Below are 24497 nucleotides of genomic sequence, written 5' to 3' on the forward strand. Positions count from 1 at the left end.
AAACAGATTGATAGATACAGAGAACAAGCTGACAACTTTCAGAGGGTTGGGGGGCTGGGTGAAAAAGGTGAAGGGATTAAGCAAAGGAAAAAAACCTCATAGACACAGACAACAACATGATTATCAGAGGGAGAAGGGAGTGGGGGAGGTAGAAGTGGATAAAGTGGGGAGCAGGCCTAAGCCAACAGTAAGACTTCCCCTGAGTGCTCCTGGACTGTGAGAGGGGGCAGGCCAGGCTGAGGGACCCACCCCCAGTGCACGAATTTTTGTGCACTGGGCCTCTAGTTCCACTATAAGAAAAAGCTTTTTATTTTCTGAATCTCTGCAATCATTTATTTTTATATCAATGTTTATAATCTTGACTATCATTATTTATTTTGATCCTTTACATTTTCCCAGATTGGCCAATAATAACCCATTTGAGGTGACTTTTATGTCATTATAGCCTCATAATTCTTTTAGAATTTTCTTACTTTCTGGTATAGCAAATGTGTTCCAGTCTTATCGTGTACATTCCTTACATCCATATCTAAAATCAGCTATTTCTCCAAGAAATTCTGTTCTTTTTTCCTGGAGAGCAGTACTTTAGAAGCCAAGACCTGGGTACCATGCTTATTGTTATTGGGATGTCACTCTCCCAGCCCACTCTGAGAACAGAGTAGCAAACGTATATATTAAATACAGATGTACACATACCTATATTGATATCTATATTTATTTCTACTTCTATTTCTAGATCTACCTCTCTACATATATTTATATATCTATATGTATCTATCCATCATCTATCTATGGGTTCCTGCCAATACCTCCAATCCTGATCCAACACTATAAGGCTCATTCTAGTTTTTCCACAGTGAGGAATATAGACCCCATTATCTTCAACTCACGTATATGTGATCAATCAAATGTAGCACTCTCCTATTGCCCAGGAACCACTGCCCGGCCATTGCCACTCCTACCCTCACCTCAGATGCCAACCTAGCCTGCCTTGGCTCTAAAACTAAGCCTTGTCTGCCACCTCATCCCCCCAGGCAGAAAGCTCTCCTCACCTGCCAGCCTTCAACACGAAATTCCAAGCTGTTACAGCCACTGTTGTCCACACAGATGCTCTCTGTACCCGCTTGGTCCCACCCAGTTCTGAGGTGGAATGCCCTCACATTGATACCTTCTTGCTCCACCCCACCCAATGACTTTTGACTAAAGTTAAGGCAGGCAGGCACACAAGCAGATAAAAAGGATGATAGGAAGACTCATCCTTTATTTTTAAACATTTAGGTGGTTTCCAACTTGGGACACGTATAAATATCTTTCCTGTTACAGATCATAAATCTTTTAAAAGATGAACCTGCTATATAATTATTTCCTTTCTTACCTCCTGAGAACATGAATAAAATTAATATTCTCAGCTCTTCCCTCTGCCACCGTCTGCTTATCTACCAAAACCTTACAAAAATACTAGATTTGTAGCATATTGCTTGGATGGAGGTAAGATGAAATGGGTAGCATAATTTCTTAGCCTGATTTCAATGAACAATTCTATAAGGGCCTTCTATATAACAATTTACCCTTAATTATTTTGCCTGCAACAACCCAAAATCTTAAATTTTTTCCCATTTCCATAATATGACAACCAAATGAACTTCAGTCACTTCAATTTCCTTTAAATGTCAAAATAAATCAAACTGATTATGCTAAATCAAATTCACCAATATTGTTTAATATTATTTAAATGAACACTTGGAAAGTTCATTCTTACTTTAATGCCGTAAGAATTTTAAAAGCAGTGCTGATATTTATTTCTTGCTTTAACTCTTTTTATTGTGGTAGTTGTTGTTCCTCTTTTTATTTGGAGGGAGAATTCACCTCAGGAAAAAATACTCTGGAAACTCCCATAAAAAGAACCTTGACGTCAACTAAGTTATTTCCCAATTTTTACTCACTTTTTCCTTACTAATATAAGATATATTATAACACCATATTAGAACAAAATATCCTACCAGGAGTTCAATTTCTGCCGAAACCTATACATTTCTTCATCTTAGGGTTCTTATTTTATGCAAATTTCTATTACTACAGTCCCTTACCATTTGTTAGATTTTATAGTTGCTGGGGAAGTGTATGATATTATTACCCTTGAATGAATGATGTATGTGTTAGTAGAAATGACTAATTCTCACTTCCAATTCCTTTTGGATGAATCAAGTATAAATAAACCTGCATTCCAGAAAATCTGTTTCATGGAATACAGGTCTCCAAAGATGGTCTAAGAGGGGTTTGGTGGAGGATTGTGCAATAAAATAAATATTGGAGTGGTATTTCCAACATTCCCTTTTAAAAAGTCACATTAGCATAATACAGACTTTGGGAAGCACGGAAGTGAAGAAATTCCTTCATTTTGCTTAATCCAGTTTCCCAAATGTGTTGACCCAGCATCAGTGTGTGCGGGCATAATGTGTGCCTAACACCCTGCAGCAATCTAAGCCGCTGGGTTTCACAGGACACACTTTGCCCAACACTGACTTTTTTAAGTGGCATGATGTGGGTTATTGTGTGCAAATAGCTAAGTCCTGTCCGAAGAGAGTATTTCAGTGGTTGCCTGTTGCTACAGAATTATGCAAGACAATCCAGTCCGACAGTCTCTAACAACACAGGAAGGATTTTCAAGGGCCTAGGTGAAGAATGAAAGGTGATTATTTAAAGATCAAAGGCAAACGTGTTTTATTTAAAGGCAGGACAGAAATAGAAAGACAAAGATCATGTTGCCATAGTTCTGGGCTTCACTTGGTGCTTCTCTCTTTTCCAGCTGGGCACCAAGGAAGGTTACCTCACCAAGCAGGGAGGCCTGGTCAAGGTAAGGAGGCGTGTGTTGCTAGTGCCAGGCGTGAAGAAAGACAACATGTCATGTAGACTCAGTTCTCACTTTGACCCTTTTGAAAAGCATAATTGCCTTCCCATTTCGACCTACTTATAAGATTTACCTGTTTCAAGGGTTCATCTTCATGGCCAGTATTAGCTAAAATTCTGGAAAATTACTTGACTATTTTCTGACAGAGCCTAAAGTCTCAGAGTAGCCTACAGTCAATACCCAAGAAAAAAAAATACAATCCTTTTTTAATGGAATGATGGAGGAGGAGGAGCAAGTTAACTCCAGAAAATTTATATAAAAACGTTTTATTAACAAAGGAGTTAAAATTGTATAAAATGTTAGCTAAACGTGGGCAAAAACCATCACTGGCATTAATGCAACTATGTTGTGTGTGTTTTTTTAAATCCCAAAGAAAACACAATTTACGACTTGACTACTCCCAGCCATCTAATTGTCCCTCCATTTATGTGATCATATTTTTGAAGTTACTCTTTTATTTTACTGTGCCAAGAAGACCTTCATGTAATCTCTCTACCCTTCCTATTTAAAGAGTCAGGGCACTTAACATCTCTCAAGGGTACTTCCCTGCTTGAATGGAACTTACATATTTATTTAGTTATTTGTGTCCCTACTGGACTGGATGTTCCCTGAGGACAGGAAGTATTCATATTCACAGCAGATTTATTTTTAAATCCGTTGTTACTTCTTTAACCAGGCACATTGGCACTGAGCATAAGATTAGGGTTCAGTTAGTAAACAAAGAGATGTGGGGAACAACAGTTTTTGCCATCAATGCCGTAGAATTCTTAGGCAAAGTTTAGAGTACTGTGTGGTTTGAGGTTCCTAAACCTCAATTTGCATATTTGTAAAACAAGAATAATAATATTTGGCATTGTATGAGAATTGACTATATGTAAACCTTCAAGGATAGTACGTAGCCCGCAGCAGATGCTCAAAAAGTGATATGTATTCTTCTTATAACAGAGTTAATAAGATAAAAATTTTAGTGTTTGTTATAAAACACCTTGAATATTTACAGTAGGCTATTTTTTGTTTAAATATGCCAATGATATCCTTGCCTTTACCATGAGCTTAATGCACAGAATCATTGTAATTTTATAGGTATTTTGAAACTTTTTAACAGAAATGACACCTTAAGAATATTTTCTTGTATCTGATCTTTTAGACTTGTTTTAATCAAAAGGAAATTATCTCGTTGAAATACTGCATTTCTGTATTCCAAACCTACATGTTCTGATTATTTCTTTCTCAGACCTGGAAAACAAGGTGGTTCACTTTGCACAGGAATGAACTGAAATACTTCAAAGATCAGATGGTGAGAAACATAATAATACATTTTCCCTTTAAAAATCAGCTCTCTAGATGAAAGGAACATCTGCCTTTAAAATCCCTAAAATTTTCCTTATGAACACCTGAAACACCTAATAAATCAGTGGAGAGGTGAGTTCTTGATTCCTGAAATGAGCCAAGTTTTTTGTTTGTTTGTTTGTTTTTGCAAAGATGAGATGTGTATCCCAGGAACTGCTCTTTGGGACCAGCTAAACTAGGGCAATAGAATTCCTTTCCTGCCACAAAGTATTAACTGCTTTTTACAGCGATTTCTCCCCCTATTAAAAGTATGTCCAGGTCCCATATCCATTTCACTAAACCAATTTAAATTTATTTTGTTTCTTCTCACTTCCCCAGTGCAAAATTTCTGAGTAAGTAGAAGTTTAAAAACGCAAGAGATGCCCTCACTGGTTTGGCTCAGTGGACAGAGCATCTGCCTGCGGATGGAAGGGTCCCATGTTTGATTTAGGTCAAGGGCACATGCCCAGGTTGTGGGCTCGATCCCCAGTAGGGGGAGTGCCAGAGGCAGCTGATCAATGATTCTCTCTCATCATTGATGTATCTATCTCTCTCTTCTCTGAAATCAACAAAAATATATCTTAAAAAAAAATAAAACTAAAATTTAAAAACCACAAGAGAAAAATGACACCCTTCCATATGTTAAAATCCATCTCCATCAAATTAAAATTGATAAATCAATGTTCTCGTAGTGCTCAGTAGGGCAACTTCCAAACCAGGATTGCGTTTCTTCCCTTAGTAGGTTTTCTATTATCCATCCCCTTGGTGAAAGGGAAATTGACAGTTACACATAGTGGAGGATTTGTTAGGGAAATAAGTGATGAACAGATCTGTGTTTTTTATGATGACATAAGTTGCTTGCTTTTTTTTTTTTTTAAGTCACCAGAACCAATTCGGATCCTAGACTTAACAGAATGTTCAGCTGTACAGTTTGATTACTCACAGGAAAGAGTAAACTGTTTTTGGTAAGTTGTTTCATAAGGAAAATGTTTTTAAAGTCTCCTTGCCAGGTGTTTTAACTGAGGAATAAGAAACTATGTCTTAATGTGTACAAATGTTTTGATCTGGGTGGCGTGGGCATTTATGTTAGGAGCGCACGTCTGCCAGGTACACTTGATTAGGCTGTGCACTGCCCAAGTGTGATACGCATGAGAGGATGCCATTCCCTGTAAACAGCTTTATTCCTTTGGAGTTTTCTCCTCAATTATATCTTTGTTAACTCCAATGATGGGCGATTTGTATTGTTATGACAATTTCTGGGAGATGACACAAAAGTGTTTTGTTCTAACATAATCAGTCGAGCATGACCATTTTCTAACTGGGAGAAGTCAAGTATCTTGAGAAAGAGGTGTCTTATTTCCCACCAATTTTTATTTTAAAGTTTTCAAGCATACAAAAGTTGACATATATCCCTCACCTAGATACATCAATTGTTAATATTTTGCCATATTTGCTTTATCTCTATCTAATCACATTTTTACCTGAACCAATTGAAGATAAATTGCAGGCACCATGACACACTATCCCTAAATACTTCAAGATGCATCTCCTAAGAATAAAAGTGTCGCTGATACAACTACAATACCATTATCACACCTAAGAAAATTAACATTAATTCTATAGTATCAACCAAGAGTAGACATCTTCAAAAGTTTGCATAAAGGAATCATATGAGCTAGAAAGGATTTATACTTATATAACGAAGTACTTGGAGGCAGGCAGCTGTCTTGACAAGGTCAGGTCCTGTGCCTCTACAGTTTTGTTGGCCTTCTCCTCAAGCTTGATACTCCAGACTTCATGTAAGTCATGACGAAAGATGTAGGGGTGGCCTCAGCTATGCTTGTCCATTTTTATCAGGAAGGCAGGTATTTCCCCAGAAAGTCTCCTATCAGATTTCCCCTCATATCTCATTGGCCTGGACTGGGTCCCATGGCTATTGTCGGCAGCAGAGGAAGCAAGAAAAGGGTACTAGCATCATTAGAGTTGACTTCAACTAATTATAATTTATCATCTAACTCATGGCCATGGAATTCTGTTGGTAAGAAGAAAGGAAAATATCTGTATTAAGAGCCAAGTAATAAGCTCTCCCACAGGGAATACCAAACAATGATGATTCCAGAAACCAGTTTTGTACAATGTGTGTACAATGTCACTCTCTCCCTCCCCCCACAGCCCACCCACCCCTCGATTGGACCTAGCATCGAGGTGTACCTTCTGTACACAGGGACTGGCCTCTCATCTATTCAGCATTAATTACTGGTATAAACAGAATATGCTGTGTGGGCTTTAGGATATAGAAACCTTCTGAATTTTAGTTCAAGGCTTTTTTTTTCATGAAAGGGAAAAAGATGTTTGGTACTGTGCATCTCAACTGTAAGCACAGGGAGTATGGGCAAGATGTAAGATAAGGCTGACCTTATTAGTCAAATGATTTTGACTCTATAGTCAAAGAGACAATCAAATGAAGAGCTATCATATATTAGAACAAGTCTTTTGTGCCTAGTCAGAAAGTTCATCTTCCCTCCAGCAGAGGCTAACTCATGGCCAGAGATGGGCAGAAGGACTAGCCCATCTAGGAGTTTGTTTCATTGTCTTTTTCTCCCCATCTTAAATAGCTAACACAGCCTACATCCACAGGGAGCAGCGTTTTTCTCACTGAAGCACGCTAACCCAAATGAGTTCCTTCATCAAACTCTTCTCTACGTTGCATGTTCTTTGAATCATAGCACAGGTTCTGAGTCATTTTACAGATCAGCCGAATAAACATGGAAGTGTTGTATTCACTCTAAGACAAAAGGACGTGGGGGTGTCCTGGACATATTTTCCTCTTCTTTGAATTCTCATTAGAAAATATAAGTCTAGCCCATAATGATAACATGACTCCACAACACCCTTGACATTTCTGCAGAGTACTGGCAGGAATAGCAGGTTGCTTCCCAGGCCCTTTGTCAATTCTTGTTTTCTTGGAGTACTCTAATTAGTGTTTAACTAATACACATTCAGCTCACCACCTGGAGTGTCTTACCTTCTTTCTTTTGTCCTATCAGCTTAGTATTTCCATTCAGGACATTTTACCTCTGTGCAAAGACAGGAGTAGAAGCTGATGAGTGGATCAAGATATTACGCTGGAAACTGGTGAGTTAAACGAGTTTTGGGAATGGATGCCTACTACTCAGAAATAACATGGTGATGATTTAAGACATATTTCTGTTGAAAGAATCAGACAATCCTGAGACTCACTGGGATATCTACTTGCAGGCTTGTGGAATAGTCTGTTCATTCTTTTGGGACATGGAAGGGCTGCCGAAAGGGGTAAAAAGAGACAGGATGAACCTGCACTGGGGTCTCAGCCCCAGAGCCTTCGCCTTGCACCTGAGCATCTATCGGTCTTCCTTTAAGTGTGCAGGCTTGGCCAATTTTGCATGGAGGAGGACAAGTGGGACCAGAAGGTCAGACAGAGGAAAGCTGACATATTTCTATAGTAGAAAATCCTTTTAAATTGCCAGAGAAGAAAGCTTGTCCTGGGTACTTAGTTTAATTTCCAGCATAAGCATTACTTTATCTAGGTCAAGGACAAAAGATAATTTAACTGCTTCCTACATACCTCCCAGGGGAAATATGGTGTGCTTATAAAAATGTATGGATCTCATACATTTTTCATATGTGTTTGTAAGTTAGTGAACTGTTATCCCAGAACTTGGCCTTAAAGCTTTCTAAAGTTTCCTGTGGACATATTATCTTGAAACCCTGGATGTTTTTTACATAAACAAATTTTCCTAATTAAGTTTTTATGAAGTTAGCTGATAAATAGAATCTTGTTGAAACTTCCTTTCTAGATACTGGAACTTTTGGTTTAGTTATCTTTTCAGTTTGAAATCCAAATAAATATAACACTCATTTGAGATGGTTCTAATGTATTTGATATTCAGTGGAAAATATTTTGCCATGTGTAAACTTAGCTGAGATATGAGTGAATTTCTTATTTTTTCTGTTTTGTAATTATGTAAGCAACATATAATCATTATTGAAAAATTAAGGTTAAAAATACATCAAATGCACATAGTTTCAGACTTTTCCCTATGCCAATAAATATTGTAAAACAAAATCTAATAATTCTTAAGTGTTCTTTACCTGCTCACTCTACCTAATAACATATTATGAACATCTTCCCATATCAATAAATGTAGATCTCTGTCTTCTTTGGATTCATTTACTAGTATTGCACTTTATGGATAAGTATAAGTATTAGGCCAATTCCCAATATGTACAAGTTTGAGCAACCACTTTACTATAGTACTCCTGGAACAAAAAAAAGATTAAAACTTGGGGAGGGAGCATATGATAATTAATTTATAATTGCATGGTTTTCTTACTAGTCAGCATGTCTTATTTAATATTTGTTCAGGTGAGAGTTATCTTAAAATTGCTCAATAATACATACACACGTATGTGCATTTTATTACAGTCTCAAATAAGAAAACAGCTCGACCAAAGGGAAGGCACAATCCGATCTCATTCATTCATCTTTAAGTAGACCTTTCCCTCGGGGATGCCCTGGCCGGACAGCAGGGTGGCATGCTCACCACTGCTGTGATCCACAGCAGGCCTCCGCTGAAAGCTGACTACGGATTTTTCTTTAAAAACAAATCAAAAGCAGATGCTGATTTGGATCTTTCTGAACACACCACATTTGCTGACTCATGGGAAGCTGCTGCCCTTCAAGATGATGTCATCTCCTTCAGAATACCGAGTCGCCGTCGTTACGATGAAAACTGGTGCAGCTAGCTGCCACACCCAGTGTGCTCACTCTCAGAACGCACAACAGAAGAGAATGGGCTTGTGTTTTCCCTTATCGTGGTCCAAGCTTGTGGACTTCGTTTGCCCTGAGTCCCACTCTGTGTCATGGTCAGCTAATCTGACATCCAGGTTGTGCTACTACCCAGGAAGGAAACAGGTGTCTACTTTGAGGCTCAGGCTGCCTCTTTAGAAAGTATATTGAGATAACAAACAACAAAGATTGGGTTGGGCAGGGGGAAACAGGGTTATTCTTCTCCCACCCCCCTTTTATACAAAAAACAAAACAATTTCCAAACTATAATAGATAATGTTTGCAGTATTTATTTTCTCTTTGTAAAAGGCTCAGAAATTTGGTGGGCTCTTCATTCCCTTCTAATGATAAACCTGTGAGAACTAAATATCTTATGGATGATTAGGTAGAACCATAAAGGAAGGTATAATCTAAAAAATGTCCTTTAGCCCTCGCTGGTTTGGCTCACTGGATAGAGCTTCGGCCTGGGGACTGAAGAGTCCCGGGTTCGATTCCGGTCAAGGGCATGTACCTTGGTTGCAGGCACATCCCCAGTAGGGGGTGTGCAGGAGGCAGCTGATCGATGTTTCTCTCTCATCGATGTTCCTCACTCTCTATCCCTCTCCCTTCCTCTCTGTAAAAGACCAATAAAATATATTTTAAAAAAATGTCCTTTAACCATTTTGGAGAAAATGTTTTAAAGAGTCAGAAAACACATTGAGGAAGGGTAATAAAGTAGCAGATGACATAGTTTAATGATAATAGTATTATAGTTATTATTATAACAACTAAAGGCCCGTTGCACGAAGAGATGCATGCAATAGGCCTTCCTTCCCCTAGCTGCCGGCACCGGTTTTCCTCCAGCACCCAGGACCCAGGCCTTCATTCCAGCCACAGTGGAGAAAGCAAGCCTCTTCAGTCTTCAGTTGTCTTCAGTCTTCACTCATTGCCTGCATATGCAAATTAACCACCATCTTTGTTGGGTTAATTTGCATATTCATCCTGATTGGCTGGTGGGGTAGCGGAGTAATATCAATTTGCATGTTTCTCTTTATTAGTGTAGATAATAGAGCACATGTGAGCACTAAGGTACCTTCATCCAACATTTCTCCAGACAGACTGCAGGGGCCTTTCTCAAGAAAAGTGTGCTACAGCAATCCCTTCCCCAGAGTAAACTGTAGGTGTTGGCCCAAGAGAAGTAAGAATCACCCTGCACCTTATTCAAGGGCAACTTCTGTTGTCAGTTGAGGGAGCAATACTAGGTCCACATGCAATGTATAACAGTGTGCTTGTTACATAGCATTTTCAGACTAGAAAATGAGATTGAAGTAGGGGAATGAAATATTATCATCCAAAGCTCATAAGTAGATTCTCTTATCTATCTTAACATTCCCTTTTTTAAAGAAAGAAATATGAAGGGAGAGGAAGTAGAAGCAGAACCCCCAAATACAAAGATTATGGTGCAAAGCTATAACACTGCTCTTTCAGTCCAAAGGAATGGCTTGATAAATTAGTTTTTCTGTTAATTTAAGTTTCTAGGTCTCAGAAAGTTTTGTATATTTAAAAAAGATGTTTAGTATATTTTGTAATATTTGTATCATATTAGGTAAAGCAAATGTCAAGTTAAAAGGTATTATGTTAAGTTTGCAAAGTAAGGAGTTACAAATGAATCCTTACTGAGATTTATGTTTTGTTTTCTCAGAACCACGCGTGTTTCTCTGTGTAGGCAATATCATTTTTTACCTATTGTAAAATATGTCATGTTTATTTATATTTTTTGGTTATGTTTATTAAAAAGAGCATGCTTTTCTGTGTCTGTGATATTTTGCCATTAAAATGTTTTTAATATCTGTAACTTAAAGAAATTCAACTGACCAATATCATAAATAGCAATGAAGCATCCATATCGGTTAGACTGAGCTCCAAAGGATTCTGAGTTGAAGAAGTAGTCTGGGTTTTCAAGCATTTCTTAGTTGAATATGGAAAAGATAATAAATACATGATAACATATAGAAGTACATAAGGTAAATACTGCAGGTGAAGCACACAAAGCTAGATGATGGAGAGTGTGCTGTGGTGGGGATATAGCCTTTTTTTTTGAGGGTTTGACATGAAAAAGGTGAGCTAACATATTATCTACTACGTCATTAGTACCGTGCTAGATGTTTTACCTGCTGCTGTCAGCAGCCCTGAAAAGTGGTCATGATCTCACCTCCTGAGGCCCGCAGCTATTCCTACAAGGTCCAAGATAAGAGAGACGCACCAGTAGTGTGTCTGTGTCAGGCCATGTGTGCTATTAGGTATGTGGTTAGCATCAAGGCAGTACTTCCTAACACACTGCGGACGGATCACGAGAATTCTTGCTTCATATTACAGTGTTTTACAAAGTATCATACTTTAAAAAGATATTAGCTTGTAAGAACATGAAATAACTTCAAAATGCAATGGGTATTTAATTTTAAAGCATGCCTTTAACATTTGTGTGAAATGTTTTTTGTACTCGTTCAATAGAAACTTGTCTGGCCACTGGGTAAAGCTAGCAATAAAACTACTGGTCCGCAATGTGTTAAGACACACAGTAGTGCCCCCTTATTCCTGGGGAATATGATCCAAGACCCCCAGTGTATGCCGGAAACTGCAGACACTAGTAGTACCAAACCCTATAAATTTCCTAGACATACATAACTATGATAAAATTTAATTTATAAATTAGGCACAGTAATAGATTAACAATAATAACTAATAAAATAAAACAATTATAATACACTGTAATAAGTCATGTGAGTGTGGTTGGTCTCTCTCTATATATATCTGGAATTTTCATTTAATATTTTCAGACCATGATTGACTACAGGTAACTGAAACCCCAGAAAGTAAGACTGTGAATAAAGGGGGAGTACTGTATTCTCAGAATTCCCCTGGGAATATCTTGCCCACAGAAGCAGTGTTCACTCCAGACCAGGAGAGTCACCCCATGGTGGGGATGGCTATTACTGCCTCGGAGGAACCCTGCCCCCCTACTCCAGAGCCACTGGACATCGGAACAGTAGAGCCCTTCTCTTCCCGCCCACGTGGCACGTGAGAGACCAGGTTCTTAAATCCTCACCTGAGCAAGTACAGTACATAGAGGACTTCTAGGCTTGAGGCCACCCTGCTCACTACGGATTCAGGCTGTCAGGGCATGGTGTCAAGCAGTTTCCTAAATCATCTGTGGTGAAGAACCAGATCCACCAACCACTCCCCACCCCACCCCCCTTTAATTTCAGACTGGAATTTTATAAATTTCAATAAAAATACATTGTTAGAAAAATTAAATAAAATACAAATATCATAATCCCAGTTTTATTATCAGGTTCTACAGACATAAAGTCACTATGTCAAATTGCTGTAAGATTTTACAGCTCTCGATTTCTGTACTTGTCACATACTGCTAATGGACAGAACAGCCCAGTCTGAGGACCATGTTTTGAGGAGCTGTGGTCTAAAGGACTGGCAGGTAAAAGGAACTAAAAGCCTTCTTGAGAAAGGATTCACCTGGAAGTAGAGAGGGTTGAGGAGGATGTTTTATTGATGAATTATGGGCATCTGTCATAGGGTGAATCTGAGCATTCTTGTCGACTACTCAGATGCTTAGCAAAACCGAAATAAGTTTTTTCACTCGTCTCAAGGGACAGACACTGACTGTCCCATTTACAGCTGTGAAGATGGCACCCTTAGCCTTCAGCTGCCTCTAGGCATCCTTGTCTTCTGTCAGCAGCAGCAGCAATGGCCAAGGTTGGGGGGCAAAGCTCATCCCAGAGAATAGAAACAAGAGCAAATGAAATTGACAGGTGCCATGTGGTGTATGCAAAAACTGGTTTCAGGAGTACATGTAAAGGGCCCTATGGGGACTCCCAGAAATATCTGGACGGCATTTAAGAGGGACTGGATTTTCCATAGAAGCAACAAGGATGGAACCAGAGCAGTGATCCAGTGGGCTCGGGAACCTGTGGTCATTGCCCCAGTTCCAGAAAGCAACATTGGTATAGGCATACGCAGCAACTGGCAAAACACCCACATTGGTTTTCTGAGCCATGGCATGAGGGCTCTAAGGGCTAGAAAGGACGAATGTAGACCACTGCAACTGCCTCTACCTAGAAAGATAGTAAACCAAAAGCAATGGAGGGATTTCAGAGATTAGTGCCACCATCAGACTAGAGGATGCAAGGGTGGGGATTCCCACATCCTCATTCGGCACGCCTACTTGGCCTGTGCAGAAAACAGATGACTCCTGGAGCATGACAGTGGATGATGACAAATTTAACCAGGGGGTGACTCCAATTGCAGCTGTTCCAGATGTGATTCCATTCCTTGAACAAATTAACACACCCCCTGATACCTGGTATACAGCAATTACTGATTTGGCAACTGATTTTTTGTTTTTCTCTTTTCTTGATATTTATTAGTAAAGAGCATCAGAAGCAGTTTATCTGGCAAGGCCAGCAATACACCTTTCACTTTCCTACCTCAGAGGTCGATCAGTTCTCCACCCTATGTTGTGCTTTAGTCCATGCAGACCCTGACCACCTTTCTTTCCACAAGACTCTCTCACATTGGTCCACTGCATAGATGACATTATACTGTTTGGACATAGTGAGCAAGAAGTACCAAGTACTCTAGGCTTATTTGTAAGACATCTGTGTGCCTGAGGGTAGGAAATAAGTCCAACAAAAAATTAAGGGCCTTCTAATTTTGTGCGTGTCTATATGTGTCAGTAGGATAAATATCTAGAAGTGGAATTTTTGGATATAAAGGTTAATTTTGTGTCAACTTGACTGGCCCTGGAATACCCAAATTAAATATTATTTTGTGTCTGTGGGTTCTCCGGAGAATCCTAGTATTTGAAAGTTTGGTAGAGATTGCCCAATTGTCCCTCGTAAAGAGGCACAGCAAGTCTATAAGCAGAGCATAAAAAATGCCTGTCCTACTAGCTATTGAATAATCCTTTCCTCATTGACTTAAGATGTCATCTTTTAAGTCCTCATATGTATCGTATTTTTCCGTGTATAAGACGCAATTTTTTTCTAAAATCATTAGACTGAAAAGCAAAGGGGCATCTTATACACGGAAGTCAGCCGAGAGCCACGCGGGTGTGTAGCTGCCCATACCTTGTCCAACAGGCTCCTCCAATCACGAGCCTTATTGTCACTGACGTCAGCTGATGCTATAATTGGAGGTGGAGAGTGCACAGATCCAACAGGGACCAGAGTGTTCTGAGCCCATGAAGAGGTCAAAAAATAAAAAGGTAAATACAGATAAGCAATTGGTTACTCTGCAAAATTCAAACAATGCAATCAGCTATACAAAAGAGCATGGAAATAGAGCTGCAGAGACACAATTTGGACCTCCTCCCACTGAGTGTCTGATCAGACAGGGAGAAAATGGGAAGAACAACTCCTTAAGATGCCAAAAAATAAGGCCTTAAGAGGAAAACCAGCAAAATGGGCAAACTTGGAGCAGAGGCTTAAGACTTGGATTATGGAGCAGTGCCTGAGTGGCTTATGTGTGTCAACCAAGCTTACTCAATGTCAGGCAAGAATGATTGCAAGCGAAATGAACATAGTTGATTTTACAGAAAGGCAAAATGGTGCTTCAATTTCATGAGGAGAGAAGGGTTGGCCACGAGAACACAGTTAGCTCAGAAAATGCCACCAGTTTATGAGGATGATCTCACATATATAGACAGTGACTCAGAAGACAGTTGTGATACAATAGAAGTTGAAGAAATTGATATGTCTGGAACTAATAGTGATGAAGAGAGCAGTGATGCAACAGAGGCTGAATAAAGTGATATGCTGCATAATATCATAGTCTTGGTATGTAAACATTACCTGCAGTAATCCTATCTAATAAAAGACAAAAAGGGTACTTGACCGTACCTTCGCTACGCTTCCCATTGGCTAATCAGTGAGGTATGCAAATTAACCAACAAAGATGGCGGCCAGCAGCCATGCAGCTGAAGCGAGCAGGAAGTTTGCTTGCTTCAGTGATGGAGGAAACCAAGGTTCCCCGCCTGCCACGGCCGGGCTCTAAGCTCCGAAAGCAACAAAGTTTCAATTATAGAAGCTAAACAAACCCCAGATACCTGCTTTCAGCCGGCCGTGGCCACGGAGCCGGCTCTTAGCTCCAGTGACAGCAACAAAGTTTCAATTACAGAAGCTAAACAAACCCCAGATACCTGCTTTCAGCAGGCTGTGGCCTCAGAGCTGCAGCGAGCAGGAGCCCAGCTCTCAGCTCCAGTGACGACAACAAAGTTTCAATTATACAAGGTAAATAATCCCAGAATAAAAAAAGAAAAAAAGGAGAGGCTGGGAGCTTCAGTCGTCAGCCAGCCTGAAAACGGCCCTCAGCCCCTCACCCAGACTGGCCAGGCACTCCAGTGGGGACCCCCACCCTGAAGGGGGTGTGACCAGCTGCAAACAGCCATCAGCCCCTCACCCAGGCTGGCCAGGCACCCAAGCGGGACCCCCACCCTGATCCGACACACCCTTCAGGGCAAACCAGCGGCTCCCACCTGTGCACCAGGCCTCTATCCTATATAGTAAAAGGGTAATATGTAAACTGACCCTAACAGCAGACAGACTGGTCACTATGACACACACTGACCACCAGGGGGCAGATGCTCAATGCAGGAGCTGCCCTCTGGTGGTCAGTGCGCTCCCACATGGGGGAGCTCTGCTCAGCCACAGCCAGGCTGATGGCTGCCAGTACAGCAGTGGTGGTGGGAGCCACTCCTGCCTCCTCAGCAGCACTAAGGATGTCTGATGGCAGCTTAGGTCTGTCTGCTCCCCACTGGCAAGTGGACATCCCCCAAGGGCTGCCGGTCTGCCAGAGGATGTCTGATTGCCAGCTTAGGCCCAATTCCTCGGGGAGCAGGCCTAAGCCAGCAGGTGGTCATCCCTCAAGGGGTCCCAGACTGTGAGGGGGCACAGGCCGGGCTGAGGGACCCCTCCCCCCAGTGCACAAATTTTTGTGCACCGGACCTCTAGTTACTAAATAAAAATGTGTTCTATTTTATGTTTAAAATATTGATTTCTTAATTTTGGGTTGGAAAAGTGGGGGGCATCTTATACACAGAAAAATGCGGTATGTACTAAGGCCTGTTCCTGGGGTAGTCTGTTTCACTGATCTGTCTAGCTGTATACCTAATTTAATTTTATACTACCTTTTCAAAACTTCTTAAGAGATTTTCACCTTATTTTTCCAGAGGAACTATAGAATAATTTGTTATACCCCTTCAAATAGAAATTGTAATAGTAGCAGTATTTGCCATGCAGAGGTTAAGTATCTCTACTTACTATCTTTTCTGAGGTTTTTAGATACATACTTATTACCTGCAATTAAAATGTCACCTTATTTATAAAAGACCTTCTTGTTTTATGAATCATAGCACTGGCAAAAATTTCCTAGACACCAATAATCCAGATAATGGCAATTCTGGATTATGATTGGTGTGTCTAATACCTCATTAGAGTGTAACAATTAACTATGTATTAATTCCCTGCAGTTAAAGCATCTCTCTTGTCTCCACTTCTTTGTAAAGCAGTGGTTCTCGCCCAACTCAAATGCCCCTATTCTCTCTCAAAATAAAGCAGAATCTAATGCTAAATAAATGGCCCTATTTTGTTTCTATACCATCCTTTATCACATTTCACATATCTGTTTCATTTACTGAACAATAAGTTCTTTAAAGGTAGGTACCACAGTTCAGTCTCATATTTGTATAGGATTTAAGGAAGAAGAGGGAGAGGAAGAAGCAGGCACAGTGCCTGGCCCACTACCTCACTCCACAACTCAAGGACCACATTTGCACACATTCCATGTAAAATGCACCCCTGGAGCACAGAAATATGATGTGAATTGTGCTCCTTAAGAGTTCTACAATGTGGTAGTTCTGTGAATGGCAACAGGTCCTCAATGCATGTGTACTGAACTGTATCAGGACAAACTGACTGTCAAAGAACCCAGGAGGAAATTAACCACCGTGAATGATGGACTGCATTCCTGACTATAAAGGGCAAATTCTAGAAATATGATACCAATTTCATAGATATTAGATTAGGCTCATAAATATTTATTTTCCTATTGACAGCTTATGCCACATAAAACTATCTCCACACCAATATCCACAAGAAACACTCACTATTAATTCCTGTGGTTGAGAAGAGTGAAATTAAGTAATTATATCTTTAAACTTTTGAAAGTAGTCTGGGGGGAAAAAACTATAGTACTCAAACTATACTTTTAAAAATACTATTTTATTTATACTTATGTATTGAAAAAAATGGCTGTAGTATCATGTTTACATATGTACCAATACTGGGAACAGAGCTCAATAATGAATCATATCTAAATTTTACGAACAATGCACAAACATTAAAACACTGAATGGTTATATAGGAAGCAGAGGAACCATTAGCTATCATTTTTATTAAAGAGCAGCACCCTCTGAGAAGAATCAAATCAATTAGTAATATTCATGTATATTGCAAAAGAATATATGCACAAAAAAGTTAGTGATTGTACTGATTTTATTACTTTTACTCAGCCATTTTATGTTCCCACACTTCAATGCAAAGAAATAAAACAATATGAAAAAAATATGTCCTCATTATTATTCACAATAAAATAGATCTGCTTCAATCTGCAGGCCCGGCAGAATGTACAAGGGGGAGCACTTCACGGCTCAAGTGGATCAAAGGACCATTTTGATTCCGACCCACCCAATAGAATCTCATGCAGATTTGGGGACTAGACTAACTCCATGGGAGCTATGATAGACAGAACCATTTCTGTGGTATCCCCAGATCTCAGTAAATAAGACCTATACAAAAAAAAGATAACAATCTGTCCATAAATTTTTAGTATAAGGTAAAAAAGGGACCCTTTTTTGGGTACCTGGATACAAGTATGTTGTGGTCTCAAGATTGCTAGATTGATATCTTGTCTATTATAATGAAGATAAGGTAGACATCAAAACCACTGTCAGGTTAAGAAACTTCTACAACTTGTCTCAATTCTTCAAATAATGGAGCAAGTTCCTTTTCTAAGCTGACAATTAGTCCTAAAACAAAGAGATTAAGAAAATTAGAACCTTAGAAAAAATGTTCATGAAAAAAGTCTTTGACTTAAATTCCCTTTGGTTGAAATTATTACTAAAAAGTAAAAAGTAAATGAGATAGTTTATTCCCTGTAACTAAAGCAAAATATTCTAATTCTAAGTAAAGTAACCAAAAAACTCATATTCACTATGAACTTTCTTCCATGTTTTAAAAAAAGTTCAGTGATGAATCTGGAAGACAACCTAGTCTAGAAATTAGCGTGTCTAGCTTCTCCTACAGAGTGAAAGGCTACATATTGTAGACACTGCTTATTTTATGTTTAAACTATAGGCCCAATGCACGAAATTCGTGCAAGGGGCTCGGCCCCCACTGCGGTGGTGGCTGGCGGCCTCGGTCCCCGCTGCCGCAGTGGCGAGGGGCCTCTGCCTTGGTTAACACTGCTGTGGCAGCCGAGGTACCTCCTCTACCTCTGACCCTGCTGGCTGTGGCGACTGCCTCTGCCCTCGCAGCCCCGGCTTCGTCCAGAAGGATATCTGGTCTAATTAGCATATTATGCTATTTTATTATTATAGATAAATATGGATTGTCCTCTTTCTCACAGAATATTAAAAGCATCTGGGATTCTCAAGGAAATGTTCTAAGTACTAAAATATAATTCTGTACAACATCATAATTTATAACAACCAATGAGTTATGTTAGTATGTGATGGTGATTTATCACAATTACTGTTTAATATACTTACAATATTGATACCACTATCCTATACAGGGGTGAGCAAAAGTAGGTTTACAGTTGTGAGTACATGAAATAAGAGTTCATTCTACTATTACTTATTAATTCTTGTATTATTTATTTGTATTACAACTATAAACCTACTTTTGCCCACCCCGGAATAATTTACAAAGTGTTTTCACATATATATTTTATAGCTTCAATACATCAGAAATGGAAGAGAACTAATCATCAAATGTAAACCCCTCATTTTAAAGGCCAGGAATCTAAGGACTGGCTTCAGTGACATAGATAGAACTAGAACTTGCTCTAACAATTCTAAACAGTAGTCAAATCTGAAGGAGACAGACCCTAAAAACAAACAAATCACTTTATCCAAAGGGAGTAGAAAAAATATAATTCAACTAAATACTGTCACTTTACACATAAACACCCAGTGAAGGCTACTGGATGTAATGGGGTCTTGCTATCCTCCATGGGAAATACAGCTTCCTAGTGTGTGTTCTCAATTCTTCAAGCTCAGGAAGAATGTGATTATGTTCACCTATTCACAATCCTCCGTCGTCTTGCTCACTATCGTCCAGGATTTAAAAATTCTAATAGAATGGTATATATAGAATTTAACTCATCCGTGACCATTTTATTTTTTGGTTCTCCACTCTTTTTGTTTTCTAAAGCTCTTTTAATGTGAGCAAGACATAGCATTCAAGTGGGAAAGATAACATGTAATTTTCTTTTTTATCTTAAAGGATAACTTACTCACACAAGCAGATATTAGCTCCAATATACAGATATGGAAAACAGAGAATTTATTTTTTCGGAGAGCAAAGACCTTGCCCCCAAATTCAGATTTTCTTTTATCCTAAATCTACTAATCCTATCATATTAGACAATTCAGATACGGTATCATAAACAATTAAAAGCTGCATTTAACAGGAGGCAGCCGATCAACAATTCTCTCATCATTGATATTTCTGTATTTCTCTCCCTCTCCCTTCTTCTCTGAAATCAATATATATATACATATATATATTTTTAAATATATATATGCTGCATTTAAGGTAATTAAAACACACCTGTATTGGCATTGCTGCTGGCTATGAAACTCACCACCAAAGGTAAACGATTAAACTGAACCACCTAAAAAGAAAAGAAGATCTAAATATTATGTTGCATTGTGAAAAGGCAGTATAATTCAATGAACTATCTTAATCTTTCAAAAAACCTTTAAATGGTCAATATGTAAGGTTAACAGCCCAGTATCATGGTATTATCTCATGAAATATGAAAGAGATGAAAATAAATATTTCCATATAACAGAGTTACTGAGTATCTCTTAGAGACAACACCATTTAGCCTGGAAAGTTTTTAAGGTGGGACTGTGTCTTCATTTTTTTTTTATCTCTAAAGACCAACAGAGTGTCAATTACATAGTAAGAGCTCAATAAAAATTTAATAATTAAATGGCTAAAGGAAGTATTTCTCATTCAAGTAGCTGTATCTTCAAGATTTTTCTGCCTCCTATGTACTACTATAATTTAAACAAATTTAAATTAATTTTAAATCAACTATCTTTAACTTAGCTTCAATCTAATCTGTATCAGTCAAGTTAAAGGCCAGATGGGTTATTTTTTTTACCAATATACATTAGAATATACAACTTTTAAAATAAGCATCACTCATATAAACAAGTGATTAATTTATTCTAACGAAAATGTAGCTGGAGATCAAGAAGTATGTAGCAACTAATTTCTTCTCCATAATTAATAACCTCACTTATTTATATACAGGGTGTCCCCCCCAAAATATGTATACATATTTTAACAGCTGATGGTTCAATTTTGAAAATAAAATGTATTTTAATAAACACTGCCTTTATAATTTTTCAAAGTGTGTGTATGTTTCTTAGGACACCCTATATATAATGGTATATTTTACATATATATACATATATCCCAAACCAAATGAAGGAATTAGCTAAAATAACCAATTTAAATAATTTATCATTTGAATTTCAAGAGAAATTTTTACCTGTCACCAACAACACAAATGTCATTTGAGAAATTACACTGTTAAGCTAAGGGCACCATCTACTGGAGGTAAGGGTGACCTGACTTACCCTCTCCAGGATAACATTACTTTATTATTACATCTTTTTAATTACTTTCCACAGTAATTAATTCCTGGTGTCAAATTTGAAGGCTAAGATCTTAAAATTCCACCCCTTTCAAAACTCAAATTTAGAATGATAGCACAAGCTATTTTATATAGAAACATAATAATAGTTGAAATCAGCAAGCCATTGAATAGTTATGAACTTACCTGGTAGGTATTATAGTAACAGATGATACTTTTATTTTTTGAAAGTCCAAGTTTGCTCCCTTGGTCTGTTGCAAGGGCAAAAGTAGATAAGAAACCAGGTCTCAAAGCATGCTCTGGAGCATTATCATTGGCCACTGGAAATACAAATGATTTAAGTAAAAATTACGCAGTGGACATGGTAGAAAGATTTGCAGCACCTTTTTAAGACATGGATCTGGAAAAACACCAAGCACAAGAGTTCTTTCCAATATTTAAAATCACATCACTAACTGGGTCTCATCAATTCAGGTGTGAAAAACTGCTGAGATGTTGAGTGAGCGATCAAAACTAAGGGAAAAAATGATGATTCTCACAATATTTTTACTTTTAAAAAGATTAAATGATTATATTTCTTTAGTATCTACCTACCTTAAGACACAGATTAATCAGTACATTTATATATTTTATTGAATGACTGATTTTGGAAGGAGGGGGAGAGAGGTACATTAATCTGTTATTCCACTTATTTATGCATTCATTGGTTGCTTCTTATATGTGACCTGACTGTAGATCAAATCCACAATGTTGGTGTATCAGAAAGCCGTTCTAACCAACTGAAGTACCCAGAGCAATCAGTACATTTAATAAACTGAATATTCTTGTTAACTGACGGCCAAGCTAGAATTTTGAAAAAGCTTCAGAAAACTTTGCTCTCATAAAACCTATAGTAATATTGCTTATTGGTATTAATAATTGTGCAACTGGCCAACTTTTTCCTTCACTCATTAAGTCAAGGAGTTAGCTGGGCAAGCATAAGGCTTTAACACAGAGAACCTCAGAAAGAATATTAGAGCTGGCAAATCTGACATTATTTTGTTTAAAGCCTTCATTACAGAACTAAGAAAAGACAAGTGACTTGCCCATAGCCACCAATGTTTTATGGTAAGTTAGAAAGCACACTGGATCACACATCAGGAAATGATGGGTTCTAATATTATTTTGTCACTGACTCACATCACAACTTAGGAATAACAATGTACTCTTTGCACTTGACAATCTTCATTTATAAAACAAAATAAGTACATTATTTCTAAACTTCCTTTAACTCAAGTCTAAAATTACCTGACATGTACGATAAACCCAGTTAGAAAATAAATTGGCAATAAAATGTGTAGAGCATTATTTACTCTTTCTTTGGTAACACTATTATAGTGTCCTAGTATAACTGTACACATCCATTGATGATACCAGAGAGAGTAGAAAGATGTTCTTAATATATACTGACTATGACATCATATACACTAAAAACAAAAACAAACAAAAAGCTTAAATTAGGTAAAAAGTTCTTTTTTTAGGTTAGCAAGCTCTTCTTTAGGTAAAAAATTCTTGTTAGATTCTGGTTAACTGAAAGTTTTGTAAAACATAAAAAGTTGTGTTTTTTTTTAAAATCTTACTTCCAGTAAAGAAGTACAGAATCAAGAAAGATTAAACAAAAACAACCAATAGTATGTTGATTCAAATATATGGATATTTATCCTAAAACTACTGATAAAAATATATATTGGGGAGGGAGGAGGAGTCTTTATGTATAATATATCTAGCTGCATACATGCCCAGCCTTATCATATAGATTTACTAATGGTTTATATCAAGCACGTCAAACTCAAAGGCTAACACGGGCCAAATAAACAAGGTTTAAGTTTATGTGGGCCACAAAAAAACAAAAACTTCAATTTTCATAGAAACATAGGTTTATTTCGATAGAGACATACTGAATACAAAGGGCTGAAGTAAATGAGTAATCGTTAACATAAAATAATAGAACATTTTAATAAAAATTAATATTTTTTTCTTGAACATTAACTTACCAGACACTGAATAACTGCACAAATTAATAAGCGTAATGCAAATAAGCCTACTTTCCTTGTTCTCCGAAAGCAAAATATTTCCTGTTGCCCACACCAAACAAGTCAGTACAAGACTAAAGACGTGGCAATCAGCTGCTAAAATCTTCGCTGCTAGTATTAGTGGAGAAAAATGGTGCACCTTCACATAAGGCGCATAAGGGAAATGAATGCAACATGATTATAGTAATCAGTCATTAGTGAACGTTGTAGTTCGTTATTAATAATTATGTATAACAGGATATTGTAAAAATTAAGTTACAAAATTTTTATTAAAGCCTTTCTTACATACGTTATATTTGCTGGGCCACAAAAATACTCGTTGTGGACTGCAAGTTTGACATGCTTGTTTTATACTATACCATAGTATGTCTTTAACGGGAAACTGGGCCTGTGATTAAATCCATGCTTAAGCTCTGAATGGCAACATGATACACTTAATATGTAATAAGTTTTAAGTTTCAACACAGCCTTCAACATACAAAAGCAAACATTTCCCCCCAAAAACCTTCTCCTAAATTTTCTGAAATGGGTTTCATATACTTGCTTCTGTACTACTCAGATGTAAGTACATCTTTATTCTAAAGCAAACACAACACTGGCATGTTAAGTTCTGTTTTACCTTTAATAACAGGCACCCCGTCTCTGTCTGACACAACAATAGCATGAAGCCCTTCAACACTAGAAAGGAAAAATATATAACATTTCACTTTCTGAAAATGTGTACCTCAAAGTCATAATGATAATTTTCATGTGTATTTCTGAAAAACCATGGAAACTCAATTCTTGACAGCCTAAACTCCTGTTTACTAAAACTCTTCCAGAAATTGAATGAATGTGTATCACTGACAATATATTTTTACAATTTATAGTTTATTGATGAAGAGCTAAAACATAGCTGATTCTCCATTAAAATTGCTAATTATTCTGTGGTTTACTGAAGTATGACAGGTTATTAGCAGTGGATACAATGGCAAAGACAGACTTTTTCTTTCATTCATTCTAATAACAGTGCCCAATATTTGTGGCACTGAATATTTATAATACCATGCTAAGCAAAAATAAAGTCACTGTCTTCACAAAACTTACAATCTAAAAGGAGAGTAACTATCCATCAAATAATCTCGCACTAACAAATATAAAGCTACAATTGTGGCAAGTAAGTGATCTTATAGGATACAACAGCCTATAACGCAGAGGAGAGGGGAGGGAGGGCCAAGGTGGGTTAAGTGGGTCAAGGAAGGCTTCCCTGAGGAAGTGAAAGCTCAGCTTAGGTGTTATGGCACTGATTAAGACAAGGGCACAAAGATCATTTGAAGCTGAAGAAATTGGATGGGAAGAATGTAGGTTATGCAGCAATCCTTTCAGCCATCCTATATAATAAAAGGCTAATATGCAAATCGACCGAACTGAG

At 38.0% G+C, this 24497-nt stretch overlaps 2 protein-coding genes and 1 long non-coding RNA gene across 13 annotated transcripts in view; 1 reads left to right on the forward strand and 2 right to left on the reverse strand.

The window, feature by feature from the left end:
* DAPP1 (dual adaptor of phosphotyrosine and 3-phosphoinositides 1) overlaps positions 1-9617 on the forward strand; it is a 46793-nt gene extending 37176 nt beyond the window's left edge. For 5 of the 6 annotated variants that reach the window (XM_036340601.1, XM_036340609.1, XM_036340592.1 and 2 more), the window contains 5 exons: positions 2807-2854; positions 4143-4205; positions 5117-5202; positions 7285-7372; positions 8703-9617. In XM_036340601.1, the coding sequence (XP_036196494.1) occupies positions 2807-2854; positions 4143-4205; positions 5117-5202; positions 7285-7372; positions 8703-8771 (354 nt within the window). In that variant the 3' untranslated portion in view covers positions 8772-9617. The remainder of the gene's footprint in view (positions 1-2806; positions 2855-4142; positions 4206-5116; positions 5203-7284; positions 7373-8702) is intronic. The other variant, XM_036340619.1, reaches the window with a different exon arrangement.
* LAMTOR3 (late endosomal/lysosomal adaptor, MAPK and MTOR activator 3) overlaps positions 1-24497 on the reverse strand; it is a 64457-nt gene that overhangs the window by 31152 nt on the left and 8808 nt on the right. For 3 of the 6 annotated variants that reach the window (XM_036340530.1, XM_036340557.1, XM_036340573.1), the window contains 3 exons: positions 23706-23764; positions 21201-21334; positions 19955-20018 (listed from right to left, as the gene is read on the reverse strand). In XM_036340530.1, the coding sequence (XP_036196423.1) occupies positions 19955-20018; positions 21201-21334; positions 23706-23764 (257 nt within the window). Of the gene's footprint in view, positions 1-17322; positions 18148-19954; positions 20019-21200; positions 21335-23705; positions 23765-24497 lie in introns of those variants that run through there. The other 3 variants (XM_036340548.1, XM_036340565.1, XM_036340539.1) reach the window with 3 other exon arrangements.
* LOC118671805 lies at positions 5073-8705 on the reverse strand. The gene is made up of 2 exons (XR_004972871.1): positions 7263-8705; positions 5073-6269 (listed from the first exon to the last, which is right to left on the reverse strand). It is a non-coding gene; the product is annotated as an uncharacterized LOC118671805 (long non-coding RNA).

This window comes from Myotis myotis, unplaced genomic scaffold, assembly GCF_014108235.1.
Source record: "Myotis myotis isolate mMyoMyo1 unplaced genomic scaffold, mMyoMyo1.p scaffold_m19_p_1, whole genome shotgun sequence".
Lineage (NCBI taxonomy): Eukaryota > Metazoa > Chordata > Mammalia > Chiroptera > Vespertilionidae > Myotis > Myotis myotis.